The sequence below is a fragment of the Marmota marmota genome, unplaced genomic scaffold (genome assembly GCF_001458135.2).
Source record: "Marmota marmota marmota unplaced genomic scaffold, marMar, whole genome shotgun sequence".
Lineage (NCBI taxonomy): Eukaryota > Metazoa > Chordata > Mammalia > Rodentia > Sciuridae > Marmota > Marmota marmota.
The window spans coordinates 3559532-3571356 of record NW_026000222.1 but is presented as its reverse complement, the minus strand read 5'-3'; the positions used below and the strand labels follow the sequence as shown (position 1 = coordinate 3571356).

The following is an 11825-nucleotide window of genomic DNA, read 5'->3' as shown; positions in this document are numbered from 1 at the left end:
GCTACCCCGAGGCCCCGCCGGCGACACCCGGACGGTGAGTGCTGCCCGGCGCCGTGCCATTCCGCCGCGCTGTCTCCGGCGCTGCGCCTCCCCCGGGACCCGGCCGTGCCGGACGTGGGCTCCGATCCCCTGTTGACTGAAAAGACCTTTCACACGGAACGAGGTCTCCGCAGTGTGAGCGGACGGCCTTGACCCTTCGCCTGCTTCCAAAAAGCCCCGGAGACGTCCGACGTCCTCGCTGGTAGAAATGCACGGAGACAAAAGGGAGCATCCGGCGCCGGGAACTCTCTCTAGATATCGTGGCCTAGAAAAGAAAGCTGCTAGCTTTTGAGGGCAAAACTGAGCCTTGCTTGGCCGCCTGCGGTCGGGGCCAGGGGATTGTTGGTGTAGAGAGGATCCTGTGTTTTCTGCTCTGTGACCTTGGGTGAGCCCCTCAGCCACCTGGGCACCGGTGTCTTACTGTGGATACGATGTCGCACAGGGCCCAGGTGGCACGAAGTCAGGGGTATACAGGAGGCACTGTATGAATGCTGGTCTTCCTCTTTCTTCTCTGGGCCTCCCAGCCTTGGAATATCAGGAAGACCGGGGGTGGGTACAGCCTGTCACGATCACAAATTCGCTAGCTGTGCAGAGATATAGTTGCCCCTTCCTTACCTGCCCCCCAGGAGTTGGACAGGATGGAATGTGCCTGAATTTATTTCTCCCATGGGAACAGGCAGCCCCCTCCTGTGTCCCCATTTATCTTAGAATAATGCTGACTTCTTGTCACATTGTTCTTTATTAGCAAAGACTGTTAAATAGGTAACAAAATTGATTCTTTTTACAGACTCACCAGGAAAAAAATTCCTCCTTAAACCCTCAGCCCCACTATGTGACCTGTTCCCACATGTTGACTTAGTTCTTCCTCCTTGTGCCCTCCCAATCCCTCAAGGTCCTCCTGAAACCTGGCTCTGGGCTGTCAGTGAGTTGTGTGGCATTTCAGCACTGGTAAAAACCTTAACACTGTGGTGTACTTGCCCATGCTGAGTTTGACCATCAGGTTCAGGGAAGTTCACACACTTGCTCGAGTTTATGTTCAAGATAGGGCAAAGGCCCCAGCCAAGGTTTCCTGCCTTGGACTTTCTTTCCCCCATGTCCAAGCAGAATAACAGTGCCGGCCTCACGGGGCTGTATGGGGACCAAGCAAGCAAAGAGACACAAAAGCCCAGAGAACAGTGTGTGTCTAGAATGTACTTTATACATGCTCATCATCACTGTGCCACATCCTGCACTTTGTCATAATGTTCAAAAGTGTGATCCTTGCTAGGGATACAGCTCAGTTGGTAGAGTGCTTGCCTCACATGCACAAGGCCCTCGGTTTGATCCCCAGCGCCACCAAAAAAAAAAAAAATTGTGATCCTTGAGAGGTTTGGGCCTTGTTCAGTATGCTCCCAAGAAGAGCCTAGATTTGAAGGTGGATTGTCAGCTGTTAGCTGTGTGACCACATCTCAGTATTCTTATCTGCAAAATGTGACATTCACCTGATCAAGTATTGTGGGAGTTCAATATAAGGTAGCACATGGAAGTCCCGTGGCTTGTTTCCAGGGCCATAGTCTAGGCTCTGAAATGATAACTATTATCATTATAATCCTGATCTAAAAGCCCCTAGTTGAGACTGAAGACGAGAAGGTGGGGGCTGGGAATGTACACAACTCAGTGGTTGAGTGCTTGTGTAAGTATGCATGAGGCCCTGGGTTCAATCCCCAGCACTGCAAAACAAAAAGAAAAAAATAAAGAAGTGGGTATTAGCAGGAAGTGGGCTAATTGACATGTCAGATTTTAGATGCCAAAGGAACCCTGGTTAAATATTCTAAAGGCTGGGCTGGGGCTGTAACTCAGTGGTAAAGTGCTTGCCTAGCACATGTGAGGTCCTGGGTTCAATCCCCAACAACACATAAAAATAAATAAATAGAATAAAGGCATTGTGAAAAAAAATTCTAAAAAAAAAAAAAAAAAACCTGTTCTAAACAATGCTGACAACCTGATTCTTTGAACTCACAGGTCAGAGAGTCCTGTGTATTGCTCTGTTCTCTCCCACGTTCCTCCTTGGGACAGTTCTGCACTTGTTGTCCTTGGTATCTACAGCAGATCCTGCGATTAATGAATGACCTGGAGGAGCTCCCGGGGAGGGCTTCAGGACCAGACTTCTCCTAGAGTTCATGTGCATACTCAGAAATCCTGTTCTTGTTGTAGGGCTTCGATCTCTCACAATGGAGGGAAGCCGGCAGACGCGAGTTTCTCGGCCCTACAAGATCAGCGAATCTTCAAAGGTCTGTGCCTGCAGATTGCCTCAGACGTGTGGTGTGCTGACTCTCACTTGTTGTTGGTTTCAGCCATAAGCAAAGGTAGATAAGGCAAGGGGCAGAGAGCACCAGAGCGCCAGACTGCTGAGGGTGCGAGGGCACGGTGTGCACACTATGGCGTTGTCATCCTTCGCCAGGGTGGTGTCCTGGGGCGTCCCTCCTGTGTCTCACCCGGCTTGCTTATTCATGTACTAATGCTAGGATGCAGATGGAATAGGATGGGAACTGTGAGGTCTCTGTCCCAGTGTGGGGCTCAGCACCACCAGAGACAGGCGCATGAAGAACCTGGCTGCTGGCTCTAGGGTGGGGCCTCACCGGGATCCTTATGTGGAGGTTCCAGGGCCTCTTTCCTGCCCTGGACTCTCAGGGACCTCAAGAGTGAGCTAGGGTGTGTTCCGCAGGGCTAGGCTCACAGCCCCCTCAGGCTGGCTCCATCAGAATCAGCCTGAGGGAGAGTGGGGAGAGTCTGTAAAAGTGCCCTGCCTGGCCCCACCTGGGACCTGCTCAGTTAAGGTCTGAGGGCAGGACCAGGGGGCTGTGCCCATGGTCCAGTCGGTGAATAGAGCAGTCCCTGCCCCACAGCTGCTGTAGGTAAAGATGGAGGGTGCTCATTTGCAGCACAGTCCCCATTTGCACTTGTCTCCAGCTACAAATACTAATAATGCCCTCTTTTGAAATTTCCCTTTTGGAGATTAAATTTTGTGGTTGCTTTAGCTTATGCATTGTGAGGGTGAAAACTGGTTCTTGGGGTGCAGAAAACTTACTTTTTGTATACAGAGCAAACCATGAGACCTCACTTGGGCAGTAGACAGGGTGCGGGTGGTGGTGGAGCTCCTGGGGAGGGCTTTAGGACCAAACTTCTTAAAAGGCTTCTTAGTGGGAAAAAATGGAGAGATTCTGCATTGCCCAAAGGGGTGGCAAGCAGCTCGAGGTTGGGGCGGCTCTGTAGAGGCACCTGAAGGGAAGGCACTGTGCAGAAGGGGTTGTTCCCCTGAGAGACGGTCTCCTTTGCCACCTGAGTTTGCCGAGAAAGCTCCTGTATGTCTGCTTTCTGTCCATGAGCACAGAGGGCCTGCTGCGCTCAAAGGGGCTTTGTTCCTGACCTTGGCTGCAGACACAGTGTTGCTTTCTAAGTTTGATAGCACTGGAAATGTGTGTCTTTTAAAGTCAGATTCAGAGTCTCTGAATGGAAGCTTTTAGGAACAGGACAGGATCCGCTTTTCTTTAGTTGATTGTGTTTCTAAATTTTCTTATAAAAAATGAAAGTGGCCAAATCATACCTTGCATTTATGAACATTAATTTAATTCACGTAGCCAGCCCTGAGATGGGCAGATAGCATGTGTCCAAACCCTTCCTGCCACGGCGCTCAGCTCAGCTGCTTCCCAAGTTCTCTGCTTGTGGTTTCTCCTGCTCTGAACTTGACTGCAGTCCCAGTGGGCCACTCTCGTGTGTCTGGGGCATCCACTCAGCCTCAAGCCTGCGAGCCTGGCAGCCAATAGCTGGTGCAGGTCATTCGTGCTTGGCATGGACTCTGCCTATGTGCGACTCCACTATTCACTTAGCCACCCTGTGAGGGGACAGTGCACAGTGAAGCAGACCTTCACCCCCACACCTGCTGCGTCCTCTAGATCATTGGCCCAACCACCTGGTCTCTTCCATCATCTGGCCTCGCGTGCAGTGATGCACCAAGAGGGGTGAAGACCAGTACAGCAAGGAGAGTTGGAACTTCTAAATTACCGAAATGCCAGAATTCTGCTCTTTGAAACTAGGGACGTGTGTGTGTGTGTGTGTGTGTGTGTGTGTAAAGTCATCTGTGCAGCTGAAATGCCAGGCACAGGCTAACCCGTGCACCTCTCCCCTGCACCACCCCGCTGCGGCAGATGGTCCCCTTGCAGCTGTGCCTGCCCCCCAGGCTGTATCCCTGTTGCACCACAGCTGGCTTGTGTGTGCCCATCTGAGTGCTAGGTCCCACCCCCTCACCACTTGAGAGCTGTGGGCTGGGCGCCCCCTGCGCCCCTTACTTGCTTCTCTTGGATGCTAAGGCTTTGCCTCACTCAGTCACCTGCTATTGTAGTGCTTCCTAATTCCCTTCCTGCCATCTATAAAGGCCCCAGGCCAGTGTCTGTAGGAGCCCAGACATTCCTGCTTAATTAGAAGCCAAAACTAGGCCAGCTTGCCTCTCTCTGTAAGCAGCCAGATAAACAGCCACCCCTGAGCCCTCGTGGAGGAGCAGAGAGCCTGGCCCTCTGGGCTGCGGGGAGGGAGCCTCAGGTAGTGTCTCTGCGCACCCTCAGCAGGTTGTGAGGACACTCTCTGCTCTGGGACGTCAACAGGGTGATTGATGCTGCACTTGGCCAGGCGCAGAACGACCACAGGAAACCATGGCTTCTAATTACATCAGCATCAGCAGCAGTAAGAGCAGACTTTAAAGGGAAGAAAAGGAAACGCACCATTGCTGGACACGTTGAGATGGGCCTCGCATGTGCCAAGCACGCAGCACCAGCACCTTGCAGACCCGCAGTCTAGTGCCCTTCTCTGTACAGCTCCGTGCTCCCCTTCTCAGGATCACTACTGGCCAGTTCTTTCCTTAGTCCCCCTTGAGTAGATCAGCTACTGATCTAATGATGATATTTTTTTTGAATGGCCTGTTTTTCCCTACATTGAATTTTTCTTGCCTTTTTTTTTTTTTGTGTGTGTGTGTGTGTGTGTGTGTACTGAGTAAATAAAGCAGTGTGTGTACAGTATCCCTAAAATAAGGTGGATCAGTCCTGCAAGGTCTCAGAAACCGGTCTAGATTTGATGCATGGTCGTGTCCTCAAGAGCCTGTGGCAGTCGCTTGGCATTCTCACTGTCTGCCAGCTTGAATTGATCAAACCGATTAATTGGAATCATTCACATTAAATATATAAATTCCAGGATAGTGTGGTAATTAAAGCTGATGAAGTCAGGCCCAGGTTCAAGTCTCAGCGCCACTGCTCAGTCCCTATGGGATCTGGGCAGGTTTTCTGGTATCCACCTCCCTCTCCTGGAAAAGGGGGGTTGTCAGGGACGTTTGTGATGCTCAGAGGAGAGCATGTTTCTGGTGCATAACACAAAGGAGCACATCCTGAGCCCCAGGGAAAGACAGCTCCACACTAGCATGCTAGTGGTCCTTTAATCCAGGAGTGGGTGTGAAGCCACACTTCCCAGGAGGATCCCAGAGCACCTAGTAGTAGGCAGGAAGCCAGCCACCTCCCTGGGTGGAAGTGTGAAAGTGGGAGCCACGCTCTGGCATGACCGTGTGCCAGACACCTTGTGTGATGTGGGAAGCTGTCTGTCAGCAGATTACCGAAACCTCAGTAGGAGTTGACAGCTCATGGTGGGCACTGCTCAGGCATTGCTGGGTCAGCACTTTGCCCTCTTCTATCTCCCTACCTCCCCAAACCTGGGTGATAACACCCTGGTCCTCATTGCCAGACCAGAAGGTGGAGCCTCAAGTTCCCGGGTTTAACCCAAGAACCCAGTGAGCAGCAGAGCTAGGCTCAAACCAGTTCCCAGCTGACTTCAGGGCTTTGTGCACAGCTGCCCTCTAATATGGTAGCACCTTCCGTCCTTTGTCATGACCTGGAAGCAGGGAGGGGAGAGAGAGAAGGAAGGGGACAGAAAGGAGCTTCTAGCACTCTGTTTAAAAGAAGGAAGAAAGCCGGCCTCAGCAACTACTTGGCACTGAGCACCTCAGTGAGACCCTGTCTCTAAATAAAATACAAAATAGGGCTGGGGAGGTGGCTCAGTGGTTGAGGGCCCCTGGGCTCAATTTTCAGTACAAATCAAAAAAGGAAGAAAATCGGGGAGGGGGAGAGAAAGCAAGAAAGTTTTTAGAAATTATAAAAAAAGGAGAAAGTTTAGACAGACACACAGAGGCCCTCTGTGGTCTCTCATTCCTCTCCCTCTGGGGCAGGTCGCAACTGCTGGGTGGGTTGTGCCACCCCCTGACTGGCCCTCCTTCACAGGTGTACCGCTGGGCCGACCACTCCTCCACAGTGCTGCAGCGGCTAAACGAGCAGCGGCTCCGCGGCCTCTTCTGTGATGTGGTCCTGGTGGCGGATGAGCAGCGCGTGCCAGCCCACCGCAACCTGCTGGCCGTGTGCAGCGACTACTTCAACTCCATGTTCACGCTGGGCATGCGGGAGGCCTTCCAGAAGGAGGTGGAGCTGATCGGCGCCTCCTACATCGGGCTCAAGGCCGTGGTGGACTTCCTGTACAGCGGGGAGCTGGCGCTGGACGGCGGCAACATCGACTACATCCTGGAGACGGCGCACCTGCTGCAGATCTGGACAGTGGTGGACTTCTGCTGCGAGTACCTGGAGCAGGAGGTGAGCGAGGACAACTACCTGTACCTGCAGGAGCTGGCCTCCATCTACAGCCTCAAGCGGCTGGACGCCTTCATCGACGGCTTCATCCTGAGCCACTTCGGCACACTGTCCTTCACGCCCGACTTCCTGCAGAACGTCTCCATGCAGAAGCTGTGTGTGTACCTGAGCAGCAGCCAGGTGCAGCGGGAGTGCGAGCACGACCTGCTGCAGGCGGCCCTGCAGTGGCTGACGCAGCAGCCCGAGCGCGAGGCGCACGCCTACCGGGTGCTGGAGAACATCCACTTCCCGCTCATCCCCAAGAACGACCTGCTACACCGTGTCAAGCCGGCCGTGTGCTCGCTGCTGCCCCGTGAGGCCGACTGCGAGGGCTTCATCGAGGAGGCCGTGCACTACCACAACAGCCTGGCAGCCCAGCCCGTCCTGCAGACCAAGCGCACAGCGCTGCGCACGGACGAGGAGCGCCTACTGTTTGTGGGCGGTGAGGTCTCTGAGCGGTGTCTGGAGCTCAGCGATGACACCTGCTACCTGGACGCCAAGAGCGAGCAGTGGGTCAAGGAAACGCCCCTGCCGGCCCGGCGGAGCCACCACTGCGTTGCCGTGCTGGGGGGCTTCATCTTCATCGCGGGCGGCAGCTTCTCACGGGACAACGGAGGGGATGCAGCCTCCAACCTCCTTTATAGGTATGACCCCCGCTGTAAACAGTGGATCAAGGTGAGATTAAAGCCAGATTATTTCTTTTCTCTTGAGGCCTCTTTTCTTTGCCCTAACCTAGTCTTGACTTCCTTTCTCTCTGGGCCTTGGCGACAGTCCTGCTCCTGAACGAGGTGTGACAATAAAGAGATGAGCCACGGCTCCCACCCTCCCCACCCGTGCCCCCTGGGGAGAACGAGGGCAGTCCGGGGACTCTGCCCCGTGCCACATCCCACGTCAAGCTGCACGAGGCTTCAGCACCATGCAGCAGCTGAGTGCCTGGGTTGTGACCAGGGCAAGCAAAGAACCAAATTTTCAATTTTACTTAGTTTTAACTAATTTACGTTTAAGTGTAAATGGCCACATGAGGCACCTCACTACCAGCTGCTGCTTCCAACATGCTCCCTGGGTCTCGGCCTCCACCAGGCTCCTCTTTTGGAAACATTTGGGAGCAGCTTTAAGGAGTCCACAAAGCCCATACCTGGCCCATTGGCAGGTATCAAGGCAAGATCAGGGAGGAGTGTGAACCCAGGTGCACACCTGAGATTGCGCTCCCACCTGGCCACAGTGTGGCTGGGATCCCAGGCCCGTTCCTCCCCCTCTCCCAATCCCACATTTCTCCTCTGGAAGTGCACGTGGCCTTCCAGGCAAGAGGGTGTGGCCTGCATTGAGTGGCATGCATCTGGCTCAGGTGGTCCGGGATGTGCCTTCTCTTGACCATTGCCCATTAAAATCTGTGTCCATCTTTATACTCACACCTCTGTATTACTTCGTAACTCCGTGTCTTTCTGAGCTTTAACACTCAGAATGGATTCAAGATATCCTTTTGATTTTATTCTCAAAAGTCTTAAAACCAAGCCAGGTGTAGCAGAGCGTGCCTATAGTCCCAGCCACGAGGGAGGCTGAGGCAGGGGGATGGCAAGTTTGAGGCTGCCCAGGCAACTTGGATTCTATCTAAAAGTAAACATTTTTTAAAAGACATAGTTCAGTAGAACATTTGTTTAGCATGTGCTAAGCCCTGGGTTCAGTCTCCAGTATCCGGAAAAAAAAATCTGGGCTGGGGATATAGCTCAGTTGGTAGAGTGCTTGCCTCCCATGCTCAAGGCCCTGGGCTCAGTTCCCAGCACCACACACACAAAAATCTGAAACCCAGGGCCAAGCCGTACCACTGGAGGGAGGCTGCAGCTTTGGAGGCAGCTCAGAGACTGTAACAGCAGCGGGGGTGTGTCGTCTGCAGGACCACATTCAGTGGAAATCACTTAAAAAACCAAAACAGAAAAGGTCAGGTCTTCTGCTTTTCAATGTCCTGTCAAATGCTACTTTCTTCCTTTAACGTGGACGGCAAGCAGCATTAGTGTTTAAAGACCCCTGATGGAGGGTGCTGGGGGCAGGCGATTTCTCAGGTCAGAAACCCGCTCACTAGACTACCTGCTCTGTTCCTCTGAGTCCCGGTCCACGAGGTCGACCACGTGGCCAGACAGGTTTGGGAAACCGAGGGTCCTCTTCATGAGGTTCCCAGTGTCTTGAGATCCAGGGGCTCTGAAAGTCTCACCAAAAGACCTCTTCTTGCCCCCCAGGCTCACTGGCCACATCACACCTCCTGGGCCGAGCACTCCATAGACATAGTTGGAGAGCACAGTGCTAGATAATGACACTGATCGGCGTTGAGGGAAGGGAAGGTACAGGTGTGTTGCTTCCACAGGTGGCCTCCATGAACCAGCGGCGTGTGGACTTCTACCTTGCCTCCATTGGGGACATGCTGTTGGCTGTTGGTGGCCGGAATGAGAATGGAGCACTCTCTTCGGTGGAGACCTACAGCCCCAAGACTGATTCTTGGTCCTACGTGGCCGGCTTGCCAAGGTGACTGGGTCCTGAGGCCTCTTCTTCCAGCGTGACTTCTGGGAGAACAACGTTTATTAGTCTGCTCACTTTTTGGGTATTCTGGCCTCTAGTTCTGGGGGGAAATCTGGCTTATGGGCAGCAGTGGATAGCCACAAGGGGTCCAGGGTATGGGAGCCTGGGCTTTAGTTCTAGATTGTCAGTGAGCGTCCGCCGCGCTGCCTAGATAAGCGTCACCCCTTCCAGGTCCATGTGGTTCCTGACCCCAGGAGTCTTGAGTTACCAACGGGGGATTTACTGGAAGACCCCACTGAGCTCTGGGGGTGGGGCCTTCGCCCACTCAGTCTTCCCTTCCTCACTGCAGCAGAGGGGGCCGGCGGTGAACTCTGCCCAATGGGGTGGGGGGGCGGAGATTCTGCTGGTGATCCTTCAGGCGCACCTGGTGGGCAGGAGCTGTCCAGGTGAGCAGCCCAGGCACCTCGGGGACCTCCTCCCGAGGGTTAGCAAGGGTGTGGGCAAGTGTAGCTGGCGCCGGGAGTCATGCCAGGCGCGAGTCCCAACCCTTCAACTCATAGACAGCCTCTTTCACCTGGAGGATCCTGAGGCCAGCGCAGTAATGACGGGCACTGCTGACAGATAGTAAGTGGCTGGCCCTTGCAGCTGTCACAGTGGCCAGGACTGCTCTTCCTAACTCAGGGCCAGGTGCTGCATGTGACTTGTCACCTTCTCTGGGTGACAGGACAGGCCAGGCCAGCCTATCCTGGGCCATCCCCAAACTGAGGTACTTCACCAACCCATTTCCAGGTGGAGAAGTGGAGCCTAGAATGTGCTCAGTCTGTTGTCCCCACGGTCCCGGCCAGCCAGCACCGGCTGTGCACTGGACACTTCGAGGACTATTATTCCTAAGCACTGCAGCCCAGGGCTGAGCAGTCCGTGACGCTGCAGTGCCAGTGTGTCCCCGGCTGGCCCCACCGACTCATCTCTCGTGTGTCCTTGTTGGTAGGATGGGGCCTCTGTGAGACCCAGCCCATCTCAGCGTAGGACCCTGCTGGCCACTCTGCCACCCTAGACCCGTGCTGTGAGCTCCGCCGGACACTCTCTGCCTGTCAGGCTCCTGCCATCACCCTGTCTGGAGTCTCACCGTCCTGTCCTCTGGCTGTTTGTTTTGGTGGCCGCACTGGGGCTTCATTGTTTTGTGGTCTGGTCTGTTGGGTCCTTTTCTCAGTAAAGCAGCACCTAGGAGGGTGTGGTGGTGCCTGTTCCCTGTGTGTCCTTCCACCCTACGACTTCTGATGGGCAGAGCCCCCGGGGCGCCTGTAGCCGAGGCCACTGTGGAGCAAGCTGGCGCAGCACTGAGCACCGTCTCTGCTCCATCTTGCAGGTTCACCTACGGCCACGCGGGCACCATCTACAAGGACTTTGTGTACATCTCGGGGGGCCACGACTACCAGATCGGCCCCTACCGCAAGAACCTGCTGTGCTACGACCGCCGCACGGATGTGTGGGAGGAGCGGCGGCCCATGACCACGGCGCGTGGCTGGCACAGCATGTGCAGCCTGGGCGACAGCATCTACTCCATCGGGGGCAGCGACGACAACGTCGAGTCCATGGAGCGCTTTGATGTGCTGGGCGTGGAGGCCTACAGCCCACAGTGCAACCAGTGGACCCGCGTGGCGCCCCTGCTGCATGCCAACAGCGAGTCGGGGGTGGCCGTGTGGGAGGGCCGCATCTACATCCTGGGAGGCTACAGCTGGGAGAACACGGCTTTCTCCAAGACCGTGCAGGTCTACAACCGCGACGCCAACCAGTGGAGCCGCGGCCCTGACCTGCCCAAGGCCATCGCCGGCGTGTCGGCCTGTGTCTGTGCCCTGAAGCCGCAGCTGGAGGACAGGAAGAAGAAGGGCAAGGGCAAGCGGCAGTAGGGCAGGGCCAGCGCTGCCGCCCGCTCCTGGCCTCGTGGCCGGAGCAGTAGGCAGTGGCCACCCCTTAGCCCTCTGGAAACGTTACGTGCTCTTGGCAGCTTTTTTACTTTTATGATTCTTGGTATTTCTATGGTATCATAACCAATTAAACATGGTATATCACTTGACATATTATCTTGCCTGAGTAATTAAACCTGGGCCCAGGCAGTGACCATCCTTTGGATCTGTGCAGACCTTCTTCCCAGGGAGGTCCCCACGAGTCCCCTTGACCTTCCCCCGAGAGCACCAGCACACAGAATACACAGAAATGTTTGTAGAGAGACGCGGGCCTTACCGGGGTATTTGGGACCACCTAGTCTAAGCAAACCTGGCCCGTCTTTTAAAAATACAGATTCCAGGGCCTTCCTAAGAATTATCAACTCCAGAACTACCAGGACCATTGTAACCAGCCTTTGAATTGTGAGCGTCGGCCATGGCCGGCAGCCGCTGGCCAGGTCAAGCATGTGTGCGTCATTGAGAACGCAGGCCCACCAGGGCAAGTGATCGGCCAAGGGTACCACTGTGCCCGAGAGTCAGGCGGGGGGTGGGGACTTCCTGCTGCGGTCCTTTTCTTCTGGGCTTTCTGTCGCAGCTTTTCCTGGCTAGTGATCTCTCTGCATTCTAGAAAGTCACAGGTAAC

At 54.6% G+C, this 11825-nt stretch overlaps 1 protein-coding gene across 1 annotated transcript; it reads left to right on the top strand.

Moving 5' to 3' along the window:
- Positions 1-6: 6 nt before the first annotated feature.
- Klhl36 (kelch like family member 36) lies at positions 7-11313 on the top strand. The gene is made up of 5 exons (XM_015496003.1): positions 7-34; positions 2233-2309; positions 6333-7406; positions 9088-9245; positions 10606-11313. Exons 2-5 carry the CDS (start codon positions 2250-2252, stop codon positions 11144-11146), a joined length of 1833 nt encoding a protein of 610 aa, XP_015351489.1. The 5' UTR covers positions 7-34; positions 2233-2249; the 3' UTR covers positions 11147-11313.
- The last annotated feature ends 512 nt before the right edge of the window (positions 11314-11825 follow it).

Coding starts and splice junctions, on each gene's coding strand:
- Klhl36 (XM_015496003.1), top strand. CDS start 2,250: ATGGAGGGAAGCCGGCAGACGCGAGTTTCTCGGCCCTACAAGATCAGC. Junction 2,310..6,332: donor AGATCAGCGAATCTTCAAAG/GTCTGTGCCTGC, acceptor CCTCCTTCACAG/GTGTACCGCTGGGCCGACCA. Junction 7,407..9,087: donor GCTGTAAACAGTGGATCAAG/GTGAGATTAAAG, acceptor TTGCTTCCACAG/GTGGCCTCCATGAACCAGCG.